This window comes from Suncus etruscus, chromosome 9, assembly GCF_024139225.1.
Source record: "Suncus etruscus isolate mSunEtr1 chromosome 9, mSunEtr1.pri.cur, whole genome shotgun sequence".
Classification (NCBI taxonomy): Eukaryota; Metazoa; Chordata; class Mammalia; order Eulipotyphla; family Soricidae; genus Suncus; species Suncus etruscus.
This window is the reverse complement of record NC_064856.1, coordinates 98,425,941-98,449,349: the sequence shown is the minus strand read 5'-3', so window position 1 is coordinate 98,449,349 and position 23,409 is coordinate 98,425,941. Positions and strand designations below refer to the sequence as shown.

Genomic DNA, 23,409 nt, shown 5'->3' with positions numbered 1-23,409 from the left:
TTTAAAGTAATAGCCTTATATCATACAAAGTAAATTTTAAGTATAAAAAAGTGCATTATTGTCATAATACCTCTTTGTAAATCCAGAAGTCTTGGTTCATATTAAAACATTTTATGTTTTATTGCCTCTAGCATTTCTCCTTCCCAAACAGAGATTTCTTCTCTGTTGCTTGACTCAACCATTCTGTGCTGTTGCCACTTGCATATTTCCAAAATCGTCCTCTACATGATTTAAAGAGATTTAAACTTCAGGTAATAACAGAATGAACAGATGTCTTTTCTTTCTGGAGTGGTGAAATCATCTGTATTGCTAATTTTGCAAGGTAGATGGCTTCATATTTCTAAAGTTGATGGACAAATCCAGGATTAATACAAAATATTCTTTCTTGAACATAAGCAAAAGCATCTCTGTACTTCATTCCAGATGTTATCTATATTCATAATATATGCAATAACAAAGGCAGGGAAATCCCCGAATTTCCATGGACAAGAACTTTTCTTCCAGTTTGTAAGCTCCCATCAATAAATACTTTTGTTATAGGAGGAAAAAAAAAGTATTGTTTTCAACTAGATTATCTGCAATATCCAAGACTAAATATCTAAATAATTGCTGAAAATTTAGTTGAACAAAGTTTGCTTCAATATTCTGTTTTAGGCATAAATGGGTATTCCATGTTTCTATGGTCTAGGTCTAGGAGGTAGAGCTTGCTTTTCACAGCAGAAGAATATGGGCCTAAAATCAATCCAGGTAAAATTTCCTGCATCTCTTGACTAATTGGATAGGTCCCTTCCTATTGGTCACAGAAGTTCACTTTATTTTTTTAATTGATGGGGGGGGGCACTTGGGGTCACACCCGGAGACACTTAGTGGTTACTCCTGGATCTGCACTCAGATATTATTCCTGGCAGGCTTGCGGGTCATATAGGATGCTGGGAATCAAACTGGAGTATATCCGGTGTTGCTGGATGTAAGACAAACGCCCCCTACCGCTGTGCTATAGCTTGCACCCAAGAGGTCCACTTTAACACATGAAATTCTCAACTAAAAGATCTCTATATGCATCTTCTTTGCACTCTGGGAAAGACTAGAACTCTAGCAGCACATCTCCATGGTCCCAGTGTTGGGGCTGGTGGGTGGGTTGGGCAGGCCAGACCCTCAGCTGACAGTGGTGGTGTGGAGAGGGCTGGTCGACTCTTAACATTCACATAGTGGAAGGGCCCAGCGACTCCGGTGGCTGTGGGAGAGGCAGTGAGGAAGAGGAGGGTTGGCATTGAGGTGCCTGGCACTTATATTGCCATTCATTCTCCCCCCCACCCTCCAAAACCCGCAGGCCACCCAGCTTCCCCACCAGCAGGAGCCCTAAAACTATGGTTTTTTAATATTAGCCTATCTAGTTTGGTTTTCTTAGGTGTTTGCAAAACTTTGATTTACCTGAAGGATTAGAGTCTTTCTTTCCTTCTTAATATCTTTTTGTTTTGTTTTGTTTTATTGTTTTTTGTTTGGGGGGACCACACCCGGTGATGCTCTGAGATGACTCCTAGCTATGTGCTCAGAAATCGCTCCTCGCTTGGAGGACCATTTGGGATGCCATGGGATGGGAACTGCACTCTGTCCTAGGTCAGCGCGTGCAAGGCAAATGCCCTACCACTTCCACTACCGCTCTGGGCCCCAATGTTCTTAATATCTCTTTAAAATTATTGCTGAGTTTTTATTTGAAGATGTTTTAAATCCTTTTAGGAACAGAACACTAAGTATTTTATGAGAATAAAATGTATTTGCAAGAGAAACCTGAATTTTCAGTATGTTTACAAAAAAAGCTAGAGGGCATTGATATAAGACTCAACATCCATTTGAAAGAGAACTCATGGGGAAGAGAATAGAAAACTGCATAATTTTGAACCAATAAAAATGATTTTATTTACAAACACTAAAATGTGTAGGTTGATTGAACATGTCCCAGCAGTCTCTGTTTTTAATTTATATGTCACAAATTTAAAGGAAAGTCACAAATTCTTGCGAAAACAAAAATTTTTTATCTTGCCAGTTTTTGAAAAGAAGTAAGCTATATCTGATCATTTTTATAAGATGTATGGTAGAATTGATAAATAAGGAATAAAACACATGACTAGTCAAAAGTTGTGACCATTATAAGGAGTTCATTGGTCCTGGTATTTTTATTACACCCTTTTTATGTTATTCAAATTGCACATAAATATGTAAAAGTGAAATAATTCACAATTAAGTAGAAATCAGAAGCACCTGCACTTCAACATCCATAGGTAAATTACTTTTATTGAATTTCTGATGACTTTCACCAATGAATCACAAAACATAGGTATGTACCTGAACAGACGACTCAAAAGATGACTCAATAGAAGGACTCCAGCAATAAATTCAGGTTCTTTTTATTTATTTATTTATTTATTTATATATTTATTTTTGGTCAAACCCAGTGACTCTCAGGGGTTTACTCCTGGCTCTGCACTCAGAAATAAATTCAGGTTCTTACTTGAAAATTATATCACACATTTTTTGTTTTATTCTAAAACCTACTTTGCTTATTTACTTGTTTCTCTCAAAAGTATTTATTAGGATACCAGATTTATTGCTCAATAAAATATGGTATAGATAATATCTCAATATTATCATCACAAAAGCAGTTAACTGGGTTAAATGAAAGTTCCTTGCATTTTTCCTTGGGCTAAAATTCTGTGGCATCAAAAATCTTTTGAACGAATTGATTTTTAATTATTGTCTGGATAGATTCATTTGAAATTTTTATTCTCTTTTTACTTGTGATTTGAAAGAAATCGTATTTCTTGATCCTGGTTCTGTAGTTCATATCTCATCATGTACCAGGAACATCTTCTCCACTGTTCACTGGTAACAGCGACTTCTTCACTTTAGGCTTCTCACTACCTTGGGGTTTCCACATGAGATTGTTTTCCCTTGCATATACTTCCCATTGTTGGAATTAGGGGATTAGGGTTTTCCAATTACCATTTAGAGAATACTTCACTGAAAAGATCCGATGTTATTTCCTTATTTTTTTTTATCTGTGTTCTTCAAGAAGCATAATATGAGTTTAAGAATGGTAGAGGACATATTCCTTTCTTCTCTAGGGACTTGAATGACAGTATTGCTGGTAAAACACTTGCCTTCTATGCTGCTGACCCAGGTTCAATCCCTGGCAATCCATGCACTCCCTAGAGTCCACCAGGAGTGATTCCTGAATGAAGGTCCAGGAGTAAATCCTGAGTGCCATTGGTAGGGACCTAAAACAAAACAGCAACAACAAAAGAAAATAAAGACAAAGACCTCTCCTTTGTTATTTCATTAGTACCACTTATACATACCCTGTTTGTGATTTCTTTATCCTTAATTTCATTCTTGCTTATAATCAATTTTAAGTTTAGACCAATCGGTTTACTCTGGGTTGGTGTTGGAACATTGTATGCCTGAAACTCTACTACAAATAATTTTGTAAATCACATTGTTGTTGTTTTTTGTTTTGTTTTTTTGGTTTTTTGTTTTTTTGTTTTTCGGGCCACACCCGTTAGATGCTCAGGGGTTACTCCTGGCTACGTGCTCAGAAATTGCCCCTGGCTTGGGGGGACCATATGGGACGCCGGGGGATCGAACCGTGGTCCTTTCCTTGGCTAGCGCTTGCAAGGCAGACACCTTACCTCTAGCGCCACCTCGCCGGCCCCAAAATCACATTGTTTTAATAATAAAATAAATAAAAATTACACCTAAAATTATTGATCCCTTGGAGTTTTAATACTTAATGGGATTTTCCATACTAACTTCGCTCATGTTTAGCACCTTAGAAGAGCTATTACAAAAGTTTCACTTTCTGTGTCTGATTTATAGTCATCAATATGTTGCAAAGTTTATGACCCTTCATGGCTGGCCCTGGCTAGGGGGGCGGACGGAGGAGGGAAACCCCTCCCTTTCACTTTTAAAAATGGAGAAGGAGCTTGCAGTTGGACCCAGCAGAGCGCACATGCCAGGAAAGCCGTCCCTCTTTTTTGCTGGTATGTTAGGGTCACTGGTCGGACAGCGGGCCACAGATCTCCTAGACTGAACACGGTCAAAGAGACTGGGACCCCCACGCCAGGTGGGCCTACATGGCCGGCCCTGGCAACTCGGGCCCTGGGGGGCGGGCGGAGGAGGGAAACCCTCCCCTATGTATATTGGACCCCCTGTTTTGTTATTTGCTAGTAATACTATTGTTCAAAACCACGTGCGACAAATATACTTTGTAAGCATTATCCAAAAACGTTCCTGATCCTAGAGTGTTCCTAGGAATAGAGTCAAGATGCCCAAGATTCTGATAAAACACTCAAATTGACCTTTATTGTCTAGTCTTTTATGTATCGCCTCTCCCCTCACCCTTTTGTCTCTCCTACATCCTCATACCCAAACCCTAAACCATTATTTTCCCCTTATTCAACCCTCCTTATCCTCAGTTCTTAATTGTGTAGACACCAAGACTGACCTTCTGCCCCAACACCACCATCCAGCTCCTCATTGAATGACACCCTCTCAGTCCCCAGCTCATGCCTATACAAACAACTACAACCAACACGCCTGTTGACCCATGCTTGGTGGCCCCTCATGCCCCCATCAAACTATGGACTGTTGCATGATACCGGAATCAGCTTCAGCTTAACCCCTAGTTTAAGGACAATATAGGGTTCCGTAATGTCGCGAAACATGTCTCAAACTCAACTATCACCTGTTGTCTTCAAATACCCTTGTTTTCTTTCTTTTTTTTTCTTTTTAAAACATAAAAGGGTCACATGTATCACTTTCGTATATCTCAGATGTATTCCCTTAACATCTATAACTCTTTTGAAATATCCTCATATAGTGACAATTTTGTCCACTAGATTAGTTATTTGATTGTTTGATTTTCCCCCGTGAGATCTGTTTTATAAGCAATACTGGTAGAAGAGTAACTCTGTGTAGATTTCACGTTTACACCAAGTTATGGGAAATGTTGGACTTTATTCTTCGGCCCCCAGATGCACCAACAATATCTTGTGGCATTGCTTCTCTTTTGCATAGGCACATTAAAATGGGAAAATAATACATATGCCAACAAGTTCTTATCTGATAGAGATGGAAACACAAATTTGGTAATGTAATTAGGCCTTTTACCCTGAACATTGGCATAATGATTTGGCTCAGGCCTCAGAAGAATGGGCATCACCCACACACATCTGAACAATGGATACCATCTATGGAAACCATCACATTTGTCTTTAACATTACCAGGATCCAAGCCTCTACCAGAGAAGACCTACCACTGCTTTGGCATTGACTTACTCCAAAGAGTACTCCCAACACCCAGGCGACTCAGCAACAATCTGCATGCAGGGCAGATCACTCTGCATTTAATGATATGCTGACACTAGAGGATGCTCCACATCAGCCTGACATCGACGAAAGAAATGCACAGAATCCAGAGTCTTTAAATATAAAAGTCTGATACCAACTATAGCTAAAATGTGAAAAAGTTTCACCGGGACCTTGAGAATGACTGGAGTTGGATAGACTGGTCTGTCTTATGCCAATAAACTTCTGGGGTGAGGCCTTTTTGTAATCAGGTCAAGGATTTTTTTTTCCATTTTCTCCATTTTTCTGGACCTATGCAAATATTGGCGATTGCCACTATCACACCTTTACTATATTTTTTTTACTCTTATCCTTTAAGGAAAAAAAATACAACTTACTGAACAGAAAAAGAAATTACTGTAGTAGAATGCTTGTCTCCAATACAGGCAGGAGATGGGAAAGGGGGGGAGGGGGTAATGTTGCACTGGTGAAGGGGGGTGTTCTGGTTATGACTGTAACCCAAATATAATCATGTTACTTAAATAAAAGATATATTTAATAAAAAATTAAAAAAAATATCCAGCAAAGTCCTGAATCAGACAGCCTCCAAAGGAAATAGTTTTCTTCTTATTGAGAAGATCAACTATCTTTTTAGGACCATTGACAGAGGAGATACACACATATAGGAAGGACAGGAATGTCAGGAAGAAATACATTGTGGAACCCAAAAGTGCTGGAATACTGAGGATGGTCCCTACAATCAATATGTTTCCACTGATAGTTGCCATGTAGACAAACAGAAATAAGGAAAATAGTATTTTCTGAACATCTGGATTCTGTGAAAGTCCCAAGAGAACAAACTCAGTTATAAAACTTTGGTTTTGCATATTTCCAAGGAGAATCTTAAGGTCCCAGGAGCAGGCATATAGATTCTGCAATATAATGATCAAATTTTCACATCAGACCTTTGCATTTATACATGTGTAGCAATATATATGATAATTAACTTTCAGGATCTGTACTATTTTTGAGATACAAAGTTATGTTTTAAATGTGGTAGTGTAGGAAAGCAAAAATACAGTGATAGAAACGTGTCATTATGATAGATTTAACTTCCACAAATGTACATGTGGTGACATTAAGAAATACCTTTATGTGAATAATTAATTCTAATTGCTTAATAGTGATTTGTTTGTATTAGCTATAAGGAGTTTTCTATTAATTTTTATATCTTGAGTATTAATGTTTAGATACTTGAGTATTTTTACATCACTTTTAATGGAATTTTTTTCCTCCTCTACACTTTAGTTTACATATAAGCATACAGAATTTTGTATAGTGTATTCTGCATTCTGTATTTTCCATTTTGTATTTTGTGAACTGACAACTTACTTGATAGAGTTTTTGCTTCTAGATGGTTTTTTGATGATGATAGACTTTGTTTTTCTTTCTAATATTATTAGTTTACAAGTTTGGAACTAATATGCTAACATATCATTTATTCTAAATAGTTTAAATATTTTAAATTTTATATAAGGAGCTATATCTTGTATCCAATCTTCCTATTTTTTCTCATATATAAATATTTTATTAAGATACAGTCATAAGGCAGAAGCCATAGCACAGCAGTAAGATGTTTATCTTGCATGCAGCTGACCCAGAACGGACCTCGATTCAATCCTCAGTGTCCCAGATGGCCCCCCAATCCAGGAGTGATTTCCGAGCGCATAGACAGGAATAACCCCTGAGCATCACCGGGTGTGCCCCCTGCAAAAAAAAAAAAAAACGAAAAAAAGGTACAGTTGTAAAAATTAAATAGGGGCCAAAGCAATGGAGTGTAGGGCATTTGCCTTGCATGTGGTTGACCCAGGACAGACTGTGATTCGATTCCCCAGCATCCCATATGCTCCCCAGAGTTAGGAGTAATTTCTGAGCACAGAGCCAGGAGTAACCCCTGAGCATCACTGGATGTGGCCCAAAAGTAAAAAAAAAAAATTAGATGAAGTTCAGTAATAAAATGAAGTGAGAAATAAAATAATGAAATGAAGTACAGTAATCATACAATAAAATAAAATAAAATGCATTTAACTTCAATAAATTATATTCTCCCATCCTTCTTCACACTATACAGTTCTTCTGTGTGTGTTCATCATACTTTAACTTTGCCTGTTTTACAACTTTACCTACCTAGAGCCAGCCATATATATTATTTAATATTTAAGGTACTTTGCTCAGAAAAATGTCTTGCAGATATATTCATATTATGAATAACAATTAAATTTCTAAGTAGCATTCCATTTAATAATTACATATATGTACCTCATCTTCTTTTCAAGGGGGATTGACTTCAGCCTGTATTTATTATAAGAAAAACTTCTATGAAGATTCTTTAATACATCAGTTTGAAGCATAGGTTTTAATTTTTCTTTTTTTTATTTTTTTATTGTAAGAATGTATTCAAGAGACAAAATTGCTTAACATAATGAGGTAAACTAACATAACATAATACAGTGACATAACATAACATAATATAATTGATATAATAATAATACATGTAAGTCAAAGAAAGTTTCTGATTAAAAACACAATTTTTTTTCCATAATGGCTTACATATCTTTCACAGTAGTATTTTAGGTACATATTAACATTGAATCAGGGGAATGCCCATCACCAACTATGTTCTCCCCCCCATTCCAATTCCCTTTCTACAACCCATATACCCCACCATCACTTCCTGGGCTGTTAGAGTAGGTGGACCCCTCTTTGTCTGGCTTACTATTAGTGATCACATATCTGTTTGGTTCTGGAACCCTCCCTAGTTTCCCCCTCTATTTAAGAGGCAGAGCTAGAAAAATCTAGGTATGTGGTTTTGTTTGAAGGAAAGAAAAGCAATAGATTGGGGTACAAAATAAGAGGAAAAAAAAGAAGTCAAAAGTCAAATACGCTGAAAATGGGCAGAGTCCCTCTAGAGGCTTCCAACCTCAGTTTGAGAGAGGATGTGAAAAAGGTAATTGAAATACTACAACAATACAGAAAAAAAATATCGAATTAAATAACCGGTAGCACTACAGAAATAAAGACAGGCACCACACAATAGTCATGCTCGAGTGCAAAAAGAAAAAGACAAGACAAAATAAAATAATATTGGAGACATCAACCTTAATCTCCACACCAAAATAAAGATGTCAAAAAAATCGATCAATCAATAAATAAACATGTGGAAAAATTATTGTTTTGTGCTTTTTTTTCTCCTTTTCTTTATCCCCCTGCCCAATTTTTCTATTTTACAAATTGATTTTGATATCATTTTAGCTCTCACTTGCTACAAAAGAAGACATATTTTGCTCAGTTTTGTGTAGAAAATTCTTTCCTTTCTAGATAATCACATCTTTTTGTTGTTGTTGTTGTTTTTGTTTTTGTTTTTGTTTTTGGGCCACACCTGGTGATGCTTAGGGGTTACTCCTGGCTATGAGCTCAGAAATCTCTCCTGGCTTGGGGGACCATATAGGATGCCAGGGGATCGAACTGCGGTCTGTCCTAGGTTAGCACATGCAAGGCAAACACCCTACAGCTTGTGTCACTGCTCTGACCTGATAACCACACTTTATGTGCCACCTGTGTTCCCAGATGGCTCCGTGTTCCTGTAGATATTATTTCTAGGCCCCCGGTTTTTCTCTAGTGCTGTGACATTCAAATTGATCTTCCTGATATCCTAATGAAACACAATTATTTTTTTCTATTCATTTTGGCAACAAAATATTTTCTAGTAGCCTAGTCATTCTAAAAGCAATAGAAATTTCAGTCTTTACCTTTAATTGAAAACTATATTTAAAATCATACAAATATTTGTAGGAGATTAACTTTAAAATTAGTTTTTGGGTGAAACTAAGAAATAGCTCAACGATATGGAATCTATACAGGATGCCTGGGTGTGAGGCAACTACTCAGTTCCCAACACTAGTAGTGATCCCTAAGCCCAGACCCAGAAAAGCTCCTGAGCACCACTAGGTAAAACACACAAAAAAAATCAACAAATAAACAGTCTGAGGTTTGGGATTTAATTGATGTTACATGTACTTACATTATATCAGATAAGTCATTCTAAAACTACAGAATTACATTATTTATTATCTTCCCTATAAATTCCTTCACACCACTGTAACTGTGATCTTATATCATTGTTTAAACAATTCAAGATGTATTCTTTGTCTATTTACTTATGCATATTCCTTTACGTGACATTCAAGGAGATATAATTCTTTCGGATTTCAGATCCTTTTCTTTACCCACAGTAAGCTTTGCTGGTTTATTTAAATATTTATATTTTTGATGCATTAGAATTGATAGTTTTTTTTTTTTTTTTTTTGAAATAACAACGTTGCCTTTGTATGCAGTGCATCTCCTGAAGTTTGGGATGGGTGGGATGGGGAATGGGAGAGAGAGTGAGAGTAAGAGAGTGAGTACCTGGAGGAGGCCAACAGCTGAAGGTCTGAACTGTTATATTTCATGCAGAGGGAAAGAGAGGGAAGGCAGAGCAATAAGGCTGTGTACTAAGCCAGGTCAGGCAGGGGAGGCTGGGAGCTGTGGATTAAGTCCTTAAACATGGCCTGCAGGCTCTCCTCTAGATTCCCTCCTTTTATAACTGCTAGGCTTTTCTTTTTATATATGAATAGTTATCTGTTAAGGAGGTGGGGGGATGGGGATCCCATTCCAATTGCCATTACAAGGGGGACCTAATGACTCCTTAAAGATGCAGACAGTAATCCTCTTAAATACATTAACATTTCTTCCTTTTGTGTTTGTTAAAAAAAGTTTTAAAATATTATCTAAACAAAACAGTATTGTTCAGATAATTCCAATATGGAGAATTATATTCAGTACTGTTCATCTAAGTCCTATTTTTAAAGCCTTTTTCCTATTTCTCTATGTTTCTATTCAATATGAATGCATTTTTAATTTATGCCTTTTGCTGAGTTTATTTTTTATCTATTTATTTTTATCATGTTATTTTGCACCTATAGTAGTGTAAAAATTTTCATATTTTTTATATTTTAATTACTTGATTTAAACATCATGACTAGATATGCAATATTAAGGATATAAAATTAAGTAAAATTTAAAATTTTAATTTTAAATGTATGCTATTCTTATAAGTCAATGGGATTTTAATGAGATACTGAATGGTATATTTTATACCAATACTCTAAAAGTATGAAATGTACTCTAATTACATTAATATTCTTCATACAACTTCTGAAATCTAAAACACCTGAATGAGAAGAGATATTGAATCTATTAAATCAGTGCATTAAAAACTACAAACTAGGGGCCAGAGCAGTAGTGCAGTGATAGGGAGTTTGCCTTGCACGCAGCTGACCCAGGACGAACCTGGGTTTGATCTCCAGAGTCCGATATAATTCCCCAAGCCAGGAGCAATTTCAGAGTGCGTAGCCAGGAGTAACCACTGAGCGTCACTGGGTATGGCCCCAAAAAACCAAAACCCAAAAACAAGTACCAACTAAATGCTAATCAAAAGATAAGACAAAATGAGGCATGCTTAATTTCCAACAATAATAATTCCACCTATATCATCAAAATAATTGTCTTTTTCTACAATTATTAATCAATATTTATAATATCACAGATGTTATTCACTTTAAATAGGCATGTTCTTATATTTGAGCTTACAGATCATTTGAATTGTAAATATAATATATATTTAAAAAATAAGAGTATAGAGTCAGAAATTGTAAGTGATGAACACAGTTCAATGATATCTGTGATTCTATTAACTCGGAAACATGGAATATAATATTCATGGTTTTAAGCGCTATATCACAAATTTCAATTTTTCCTAAAATACAAAACTACAAAATAATAGATCTCACCAGTTCTCTGAAAAATTTGGGTGAACTATTTGATGCCAAACGCCTACTCTGATGATAAATATCCATTCAGTGAATGGCCAATAAGTAAACTTATTTTTAATTACTATTGTTACTTCTCTGAGGAAGATAAAGATCATCTCTGGATGGCGAAATAAAAAATATTCACCCTTGCTTATGCAGTGCTGTCTTCAACATGATGTAGAGACAATAAAGATGCAAAATTACCTCGTTGGTTTTTAAAGAGGCTTCCTTGAGAAACTGTGAGCCTTTAGAATTATTTTTAAGTTTCCTTATGGTTGTGGTCATTTCGAAGCAATATGATTCCCTAGTACTGTAAGGTAACTAAGCTTTGAAGCACTTAACTAATTAGATTTTTCCTTTTTCTTTATAACTTTGAATGCTTTATTAAAATGTTTTTTTTAATTTTTTAAAACTTTGAGTGTTTTTTAAAAAAAAACAAAACTTGTTTCTAAATTTCTGTTTGAAGATACTCTCATACTCATCAGCAAAAAATGGTTGGTATTTATAGAAAAAAATATTTTATTTTTAGAATAAGCCTGGGATTTCACTGGATTTATAAAACCATCCATGCAGAATTCTGGGATAACGCTCTGCAACAATCTGTAAGAAAAAGTTTGGGGATCAAAGAACTAACCATAAATAATTAAAACACAATGCACCTCCACATAAGATTTTTTAATGGGAAGTTCAATTACCCTATAGAGTTTTTTTAGTGTAAGAGGAAATTAACAAATATTTGCTATCATCTATAAATATAACTACTCAAATTAGAGATGCTCTTTTTTGTTTTTTGGTGTGTGTATGTGTGTGTTTTTTGGGGGGCGGGTCATACCTGGCAGTGCTCAGGAGTTACTCCTGGCTCTGGACCCAGAAGTAGCTCCTGATGGGCTCAGGGGACCATATGGGATGCTGGGATTAGAACCAAGGTCCATCCCGTGTTGGCTGCGTGCAAGGCAAAAGCCTTATCACTGTAATATAGTTCTGTCCCCCAAGAGAGAGAGAGAGAGAGAGAGAGATGCTTTCTTAAAGAACATGTATGACAGCCTATCAGAAGAGCCAAGAATTTGTCCATGATAATGAGACATTTCTCTATATTAATAGTCTGACTAATACCTAAACTAAGTTTTATTATTCATACCCACAATTAGTTTGCTTTTTGGTTTTCAAAGAATTTACTGTGGAACTATATCTCTGAATTCTTGCATATGCTTGTCAATGGGAAATATTAGATATTAGATAATATATAACAATATAATGTATATGTTACAGTAATAGAATCATGATATATAGTATATTAATACAAATAATAATAATTAGTATTAAATAATCTTATAGTAATAAGATAATTTAATATTTGACTATATCTCTGGAATTTTTATGTTTGTGTTTGGTATGTATTATATAATTACTTTTTATGCAGTATTAAATATATTACATAATATTAATAGCTATATAATGATTAACATATAAATAATTATACATTTATATTACCAAATTTATTAAATAAAAGGCCAAATATATTATAAGTTCTATGTACAAAGTACTTCCTGTATATTACATCATTGAATCCTAAAAATGTTATTTTTATAATAACCATTTATGACCAAGAAAGTTAAACTTTCTGAAGTCTTAAAGCTAAGAAGTGAAGTGGGAACACTAGAATTTAAGGTCAGGACAGCTATCTTCTGAAATTTTATTCTCAGAGCTATGCTTAAATATTATTTGACCAAAACATTGGGACTGACCACCAAGCCAAACACCCTAGGACCTCCTTTCTCAAATAAATAAATCTATATTTTCATTGAGAAACTATCAAGTGAGATTTTTAATTAACAGTTTATTTCCTTCTGTTCTTCATTTATTATTTCTCCTTCATTGAGCTTCATTATTCCTTTTCTTCTAAAATAGAGATGGTGATGTGAACATTTACCAGAGAATTGAGAAATTGGAAGTTTATATGCAGATAGAACACTGGCATGGTGAATTAGAATATTAGTTCCACTCCCCCACCAACGTCTACTTGTATATTACTAAGATGATAGAGGAAAGTATCTGATTAGAATTTTTAACTTAGGGCTGGATAGATAGCACAGCGGTAGGGCATTTGCCTGCATTTGCCCGACATGGGAGGCACCCAGTTGAATTTCCAGGATCCCATATGGTCTACCAGCCTGCCAGGTGCGATTTCTGAGTGCAGAGCCAGGAGGAATCCCTGAACACCACTGAGTGTGGTCCAAACACAAATCAATCAATCAATCAATCAATAAAGCTTAAAAATAAAATAATCTTTTAGCTTAAATCTCACTTGCACTATGATCCTCTTTGATGCACTTTCATGCTTATTTCATTTTTAAATTGGCACTGTGATTTATATATTTGTAGATAATACAGTGAATACATGCAATGTTGTTTTACTATAATCCCACCCCTAGTAACCATTTCCCTCCACCAATCACCTCAAATTAATTCCAGCCCCAATTTATCTATTTGAAAGACAAATTTTGTTAGTGTTATTTAAATTTTTATTTAACTAAAACACTGTGATTTATAGTTATTCATAGTTGGATTTTAAGCATACAATGTTACAGCCCAAATCTCATTACAGATGCCAACTTCCCTCCACCACTACTCCCAGGTTCTCTTTCCTACCATCCCACTCCTAGCATGGCACCTTGACAGGCACCTTATTTTTGCTTATCGCAGTTTGGTTTTCATGGTCTCTGTGTAGAAAGGCAAAAGAAGGGAATAATTATTTGTAAACAATGACAAGACTTGGGTGACAAAACCAAATACCCAGCACTTAGGGGAGTCATAGGAGAACAATGAAGAGGTGGGCTAGAAATTACATAGAGACCGTGGACGGTGGAGGAGGGTCTTGGACACTTTAGTGGTTATGGTGTCATGAAACCTTATTTACTGATGCTATAAATGCTACCATAATTGTAAATATGCTGGCTAAATTATAACAAAACACTTTTTTTTTTTTTTTGGTTTTTGGGTCACACTCAGTGACGCTCATGTGTTACTCCTGGCTTGAGGGACCATATGGGACTCCAGGGGATTGAACTGCAGTTGGTCCTAGGCTAGCAAGGGCAAGGCAGATGCTTTGCTGCTTGTGCCACCACTCTGGTCCCATATTTTAGTTTTTAATTTAATTATTTATTTTGGTTATGTTTTTACTTTGGGAACCACGTCCAGAAATGCTTAAGAGTTACTTCAAGCTCTACACTCAGTAATTATCCCTGGTGGGCTTGGAAGATCAGATGGGGATTGAATTTGAATCCACAGCATGCAAGGCAACCTACCTAACCACTAGACTATAGCTTTAGACCTGAAAAACAAGTTTCAGAATGAACTTTTTCTCATATGTAGACATTTAATTTTTTGTTTGTTTTGGTTTGGGGGTCACACCTGGCAGCACTCAGGGATTACTCCTTGCTCTGAGTCCTGAAATCATTCCTGGCAGGCTCAGGGGATCATATGGGATGCCGGGATCAAACCTGGGTTGGTCCTGGGTTGGCCTTGTGCAAGGCAAACATCCTAATAGCTGTGCCATCACTCTGGCTCAGCCATTTACTCTTTTTAAATAATTATTTTTAATTACTAAAAAATATTGTTATTTTTTTGTAATTTGTAATTCACAAATATCAGAGTTTGGTCTTCAGAAAGACTTTTTATAGAATTAATGAAGTTTCATAAATAAAATTTGAAGTGCAAAGTGGATCAACTTTTTAAAAATTCTGGGAAGTTCCCAATTATTCCATATTAGAGGTCAATTTTTTCCATGTTTTTCGAGGTTTTACAGCACAAAAAGAGAAAATATCTACATATATTCAAATAATATAAATGAATAATATAGCATATCCTTAAACTATAACATACTGTTGCTACATGTATAGTCAAATTTTGAATTCTATTCAAGATTAATTCTTTAATTTTTAATTTATAAGCATATGTTTCTAATAATTATTAGAAAATTATCTTGTTTTTTGATAAATATAATTAAAATAATCTATAATTTGCTATACACAATCATAAAAACGAGTTTTAATATAAGCTTTTTATGTGGAGATGGTCATTACTTTTTAATAATTAAAAAATTTTTATTAAAACTCATAAATATTAACATTTTTCATATAGTTTATAGATAGTATCAAATATCATAATTTAGGTTTTAGACCATATTATAAATTATATTATATTACTTACAATAAACTCTAATTCTAGAATCCTAATTATATTTTAATTAAAATATAATTTATTTCTAATTCTAGAATTTTGATTTTTTTCTTTCTGATCAATTACCAATCCATGATTAAATCAGTAACTGCATTAACCCAGTTGTTATCAAAAGCTATACACCTACTTATAACTGTGGTCAGTATCATGATCATGAAAAATATCCTCAATTTCATTACAATTATGTTGAAGGAATAATATTCCTTATGAAGATAAGTAAATAGAAGTTACATACACTTACATGTTATAATGCCACAATAATTTTGGGTCTAACAGTACAATCCTAAGAGAATGAATTAACGGGTCATGAATTTTAATAAATGTGAAAGTAGAATTATGGATTTAATTCAAGTGTTAAATAGTCTTATTCTGGTATTCTAAAACTAGAAATATTTCAAGTTTAGTAATGTAAGTTGTCTATCTAATCCAATAATTTACATATCAAAATAAAATGTTTAGTTCATTGGGGATGAAAAAAATTTAACTTTATATTGATCCACTACAGATGCTTTACCTATAAATGGCATCCATCTAGTAATTTCTTACTTAGCTCTGAGTAAAGATGAACTCTTACAGTTTGCTTAAACTTGGAGGAAATCATGCTTATGAAGTGATTCAGAAAGGAAAAAAGTGAATTACTCATGGTTATTTATAACATAAAGAAATAAAATATAAGATTGGACAATTTAATGGGATAAACCCTGAGATATGGTCAAAATTGTGATACAAAGATGACAAGAAGGTAAATAAGAAGCAATGGACTTGAGGACAAAAGTGAAGAGACATTTGTGGTGGGCATAGTGTGGCAATACTGCTGTCTGATTAATATAATGTTCTTGGCACCATTTAAATGCTATAAGTATAAATTTTAGTATTTAATCTTAGGTAAAAAGAGACAAAAGTTAACTTTCTCAGTTTTACTGCTCAGTTCTTAACCTTTATAGTTTGAACACATGAGGCATTTATATAAATCACATTGGTGTTATGTGAATAACAATGTGTTATGCAAATATTGAGGAAACCTTATGAAAATTATTGAGGAAATTTTTCTCTCTATTAAAATTCCTGGTTGATCATTTTAGAGGTATGGTATCAAGCTCCATACTTTATGATTCTGAATAGATATGTCACTTCTTATATTTTTATATGACAATTTAACTCAAATAGGATATCACAATTATTTTTAAGTATTTTAATTTTCAAGTATTTATTACACAAGCAACAAAAATTTAAATTTTATTTCACAATTTAACATGAAAAAAGATCCTATTAATTTAGTTTATATTTATATGATCGTTTTAAATTATTATAAATTGTATTTTACTTTTTATCTTAATTTTGGATTCTTAAAAACCTTTACATTAAATAATTTTCCTGGAGCTCATAAAAAACCACGATCAGGGGCCGGGTAGGTGGCGCTGGAGGTAAGGTGTCTGCCTTGCAAGCGCTAGCCAAGGAAGGACCGCGGTTCGATCCCCCGGCGTCCCATATGGTTCCCCCAAGCCAGGGGCGATTTCTGAGCACATAGCCAGGAGTAACCCCTGAGCATCAAACGGGTGTGGCCCAAAAACCAAAAAAAAAAAAAAAAAAAAAAACACGATCAGGGGCCGGAGCAGTGGCACAAGCCCAAGCTAGCCTAGGACTATCCCCCAGCATCCCATATGGTCCCCCAAGCCAGGAGTGATTTCTAAATGTCCCCAGGTGTGGCCCCAAAACAAAAACTACGATCAGAAATTGTAAAGCAATAGTATAAAATCTCAAAATGAAAACTTTTTTCTTTTTTTTTTTTTGTTTGTTTGTTGGTTTGCTTTGGGGAAACATCCAAGAGTGCTCAGGAGTTACTCGTAGCACTACACTCAAGAATTACTCCTGGCAGTGCTTGGGGGCAATTTGGAATACCAGGGATGGAATCCGAGTCAGAGTCAGCAAATGTCCTGCCTGCTATATATCATTCTGGTCCCTAAAGCATTTCTATGACATATTTTAATATTTAAAATTAAATTAATTTAAATAAAACTTTTGAGGTTTATATTCATACATTCATTCATAAATACCATTTCCTTTTTAATAATTATATGGTATGTGCCAAATTACTGATATTAAATATTAATATTTTAAAACAGTTTGTATTAAAATACCTCCCAAAAGTTTAGAAAGATTTATTTGAAGCATAAGATATAATTATATGCCCCAAGATTCAAGAATTCTTAGATATAATACAGGGATTAAATTACTTACTTTAAACATGTAGCTAAACTGTTTAAATCCTTGACATTGAATTCATTCCCCGAACACAATCTGAAGTGACCCTTGACTACAGAGCAAAGAAACCCCCTAAGCACTGCTTGGAGTGGCCCAAAGCAAAAACTTATAATAAAACAAAGTTTACAGTAGGATATAAACTAAAAATCATTTGCAATATTCAAATTTTAGTATCTCCAAATTTCAGAGGTCACTGCCTTCCACATAGTCAATGTACCAAACTTATGTAAACACATATATGACAAAATATTTATTACATATATGCATATGATAGAATTTTGAAAATAAAAGTTTTAAATATAAATTAATGTTTACTTAGTTAAATATATGTAATATAGCTATATGTACAAATTCTTTATATTTTAAATTTAATCATTTTCATTCATTCTAATAATCTAGGAATAGGAACTATTTATTTTGGAATATATTAATTTAAATTATCTAATTTTAGTAAATAAAATTTGGATGGGTATTTGACCATACTTCAGTATATTCATAGTTTATTATTTTTAATATATTTGTGTAATTAAACTTATTAAATTAATGCTATGATAAAATTTATTTTATCACTAACTACAAAAATACATTTTCTGTATAAAAGACTTCATTTTATTTGAAATTTTGTTTTCTATTTTAACTCAGACTAACGCTTTCTCTTTCATTTCTCTATGATAGCATTTCAAATTATTTTTCTTTGTTTAAGCTTCAAATAATGGCAAATTATGCTTAACACAATATATATCTTTTGGGCTTCTGCTTTAGATTTTACTTCATAATTCATATATTTGTAATTATCCTATATATACCTTTTGCATGTACACTACTGACTTATCACTTGTTCAAGCCCTGAAAAGTTAGCATTGTGGGCCAAACAAGGCATAATCATAGGTTTTAAAAAATTCATGTGTACAACCCAAATTTTATTCTACTCCAAATAGATAACCTCTAAACAAACGTTTCAAATGAAGCAAAGCTGAACTGTATATTATAAGGCAACACATACTACATAAGAAAAATTATTGGGGAAAATATAATTTTATAGTGACAGTAGATAAGAGATAGAAAGCTTGAATCAAAATAGCTTATTACTGGGTAAATGTTTTCCATTAATATTTTCCTGAATACACGCTGAACATAGAGAAACATCAAATTTATCAGGAATTGACAGCATGGGGAAATTATTTAAAATTTAAATATTTCTATAAGAGTCCAAACTATAGGGCCCGGAGAGATAGCACAGCGTCATTTGTCTTGCAAGCAGCCGATCCACCAAAGGTGGTTGGTTCAAATCCCTGTGTCCATATGGTCCCCCGTGCCTGCCAGGAGCTATTTCTGAGCAGACAGCCAAGAGTAACCCCTGAGCACCACTGGGTGTGGCCCAAAATCAAGAATCAAAGCTATAAAATTATTTGGAATACTTTAAATAAATTTTTCTCCTAGTATTTTATTATTCTTCTGCATATATTTTTATTTTTATTTTTTGGGGGGTTTGTGGGGGAATGTCACACCCAGCAGTGCTCCTGGCTCTAAACTCAGAAATCTCTCCTGGCAGGCTCGGGGAACCATATGTGATACTGAGATCCGAACCACCGTCCTTCTACGTCTAAGAAGGCAAACACCTTACCACTGTGCTATATCTCCAGCCTCATAGTTTTCAATAAAGAAATAAATAAAAGTATATTACTTTTAAATAATTAACTTTTAGGCAAGTAGAAAATTAAACTCAAGACTAACATATAAGGATGCAATTTGTTTGTAATGCAAATTTCTCCAAGAGCAAAATATTTAATTGGAGACAACCTTACGTAGATAGTTTTTATTTACAGATATCAAATGTATATACATACATATATATATATATTTATATATCAAAGTAGATTTTGTCAAATGTTTTAGTTTTTAAGTATCACTAAATTGAAAGAAATTGCTGCTTTATTTTTTATCAGAGATGATGATTAATTTATTCCACAGTTTCCCAATGGCAGTTTTCACATCTTTATTCCTAAAAGTGTAAATCATAGGATTGAAGAAAGTTGGGAGGACAGTGTAAAATACCGACACCATTTTATCGAAAGAAAAAGAAGTTGGAGGCCGTACATATTCAAATATACAGGGCACAAAAAATAAAAGCACAACAGTAATGTGGGATCCACAGGTAGAGAGTGCTTTCCTCTGCCCTTCAGTACTGTAGTTTCTTAGAGTGAACAAAATGATGCCATAGGACACAAGTAATATGGAGAAGATAAGGGTGCAGAAGAATCCACTGTTAGCCACTACCATAAGGCCAAAAACAGAAGTATCAGTGCAGGCAAGTTTCAGTAATGGAAACAAGTCACACAAGAAATGGTCGATGATATTGGGGCCACAGAAGGGCAGCTGGGAGATAAATGCGATTTGTATAGTTGAATGTAAGAAGCCCCCTATCCAAGCTACTCCAATCAGAATGCCACAGAGCTTTGGGTTCATGATAGAAGAATAGTGCAAAGGCTTGCAGATAGCCACATACCTGTCAAATGCCATGGCTGTAAGGACAATTATCTCTGCTCCAGCAAAGAAGTGTCCAGCAAAGATCTGGGTCAAACAGCCTCCAAGAGATATGGTTTTCTTTTCATAAAGACAGTCAATAGACATCTTTGGGACAATGACAGAGGAGAGGCACACATCCAGGAAGGACAGGAAAGCCAAGAAAAAGTACATTGGGGAGCACAGGAGAGCTGGACTGCTGAAGATGGTCACCACTATCAGACCATTGCCACTAAGAGTGCCAATATAAATGGATAGAAATATGACAAATTCTATTTTTTGGACATGTGGATTCTGTGAAAGTCCCAAGAGTATAAACTCAGTTACAACACTTTGGTTTTGCATGATTTCCTAGGAAATGTGCACAGCTACCACTGGGAGAATACAGGATCTGCAATTATAAAAATAAAGAAAAATCACATCAGGCTATCTTAATATAATGCACCAAGAAATAGATTTATCTTTACCAAAATTATTTTTGTACTCCATCATCAATGAGACATAAAATTATAAATTTATTAAAAGTAGCAATGAATGACCAAGCAGAAATACAAATATATACAAATAAAAATATAAAGATATACATTAATAAATTGCTTGTGTAGTGTCTGTATAGGGTAAAATCATAATTGATAATGGTGATAAATATTTTTATCTCAGTGTCAATCTTAATCTTAAAGTGGTTGCTCGTGAGTTAATCAGAGGGATTTAAATCACCTGATCCAGTTCTTATAAAAGGAGGATATAAAGTAATTATACTACTATAAAATAGGGTTGACATCAATTATTATCTCTAAAGAATAGATGTATAGGTACATTTCTGTGTTCTTATACTTACATACCACTGATATTACATATGTTGTTATAAAATTAATGAAATATTTTCTTATCTATCCAATATTAATTATCTATTTAGTAAAGTTTCTTACCTGCACTATATTTTTGCACTTTTACACTACTTTTTATATAATACTTAAAGGATTCAGGCTTTAACCATCTGAGAATACTATTCTTTTCAGATTCTTTTTTTATTTACAAAGTTTATCTGTTCTTTATCTAAATATTTTAATTTCTACATTATTAATGTTAATAGAATTTAGAAAACTTTTATTTTCTTAGCATCCTTTTGATCATACATTGCCTTTATTTTGTTTCATGGTGATTTAGTTCATTTGAATAGTGAAACAAAGAAAAACTAGCACTAAAGTAGCTTAAACTTTCTACCATTTAAATATAATGTTTTAAATGATAAGTAATTGACTTAAGGATATTTTTTACTTGTGCTCAGGGCTTTCTCTTGGCTGGGCTTGGGGGACTATATGTGGTCCTAGGGTTCACAAATGAGTCAGACACCTGTCAAGTAAGTAAGTGCGTTGCCCACTGTATTGCTTTCCATTCCAAATAAAAAAATTTAATTGATAACTATGATTTATGATTTATACCATTCTTTCTTATTAGCCTGGAGTTTTCAGGTGTTTCCCATGCATTCTGATGTTTTTTCATGTGATTATTAAATGCTATGTTCATAGAAGGACTCTGAAATTATAACAACATTTAAATCACAACCATCAAATATTACTACTCTTTATACACTCATAGAGAATAATAAAGGATACTTAGAGGATAAAGTAAATATATGGTTAACAAGTGATGATATTAGAAAACATAATTTAAGTACTAAAAAAGAACTAAAGCAAAAAGAGACATGTTCTTTTTACTGATTTATTTAGCTGACAAAAACAAATTTAATTTTTGAAATTACACATGTTTATTCCACTCACAAATGATTAAATTCTAACATTTGATATTAAATCCCAAATGCTATCCTTTCTAATCTAGAAATATAATTGTATTAAATAGCTTCCAAACAGCATTAGTTTTTTTAAGTTGTTTGTTTATTTGGGGGCTATCACTGTCAATAGACAGGGGTTACTCCTGGCTCTCTGCTTAAAAAATAGTTCTGGAGGTGATTGGGAAACCATAGGGATGCTGGGGATCAAACTCAAGTTGATCATATACAAGGCAAACAAGCACCCTACCTGCTGCTAAATATCAGTTTCAAATATTATAAGCTTAATTTATAAATTAAGAATCTAGAGAGATATGTTTTGTGGCTAAATTAAGTGTACACAATTGTGAGAGACAAACCCAGGACTCTAAATCTAAAGACAGGAAAAACAACACTGGTAGTTTTAATCACAATTTGAAATGTTCGAGAAAATAAAGAATTATAAATCATAGATCTCACCATACATCAGTTTCTGTAAAATTTCAGTAAGTTCAGTAAGATCCAGTTCTCTGTGAAAAAAACAAACAAACCAGCCATTCTGGACTTGGCCAAAAGTACAGCTGTGTTCCAAGTCCTAATTCGACCTTTAAGAAGGAGTGGAAGAGCATGCTGGGCTGTTAAAGTCATGAATGCTCCCAACTTTTGCATAGCAGTCTTCAACATGGGTTGGGAGGGGGGAAAAAAAGAACTTTCTCATTAATTACCTATTAGAATTTAAAGAGATATCCCTGAGACATAATGAACCTGTAATTGCTTCTAATATTCCTTCCCTACACCTGGACTGGGAACTTACCAACAATAAGATTTTCTAAAATTGTAGACTCTGATTTAATTATATCAACTCTTTGTGGTAGCTTTATGCCCCTAAGGATAATTTAAAATTTTTTTCCTTATATCTTTCCTTAACTACTTGTGGTTTTCTAATTCAAGATCTGTCCTTTTCTTCCTTCCCATCCATCCCATCACAATAAATTATTGGGTATAGTGTGAGGGGATATAGTGTATTAGCATAATAAAGATGGGAATTTATTTATTTATATTATTTATAATTATTTACGTTCTGAAAATTAATTCTGAGGTGAAGTCTCAGCATCTATTTAAAAGGAAACATATGGGAATAAAGCATTAATTGTTATTAAGAATGATATGTTTGTGGCCAGAGTGATTGATAGTTCAGCAGTGAGGGTATTTGCTTTGCATTGGGCAAACCTACGTTCGATCCCTGATACCCCATATAGTTTCCAGACTGATCCCTATAATATTAAGCCCGGAGTAAGCCCTTAGGACCACCACTAGAAGTAATTCCTGAATGTAAAGCTAGGAATAAGCACTTACTACCATGTA

The 23,409-nt window shown here is 34.1% G+C and overlaps 1 protein-coding gene and 1 pseudogene across 1 annotated transcript; both read right to left on the bottom strand.

Annotated features, from left to right (window-relative positions):
* Positions 1-174: 174 nt before the first annotated feature.
* On the bottom strand, positions 175-11,537 carry LOC126018619 (serine/threonine/tyrosine-interacting protein-like; annotated as a pseudogene).
* Positions 11,538-19,685: 8,148 nt separating this feature from the next.
* On the bottom strand, positions 19,686-20,621 carry LOC126017768 (olfactory receptor 4C15-like). Its single transcript, XM_049779821.1, has one exon. The coding sequence runs from the start codon at positions 20,619-20,621 to the stop codon at positions 19,686-19,688; it is 936 nt and encodes a 311-aa protein (XP_049635778.1).
* Positions 20,622-23,409: the final 2,788 nt, after the last annotated feature.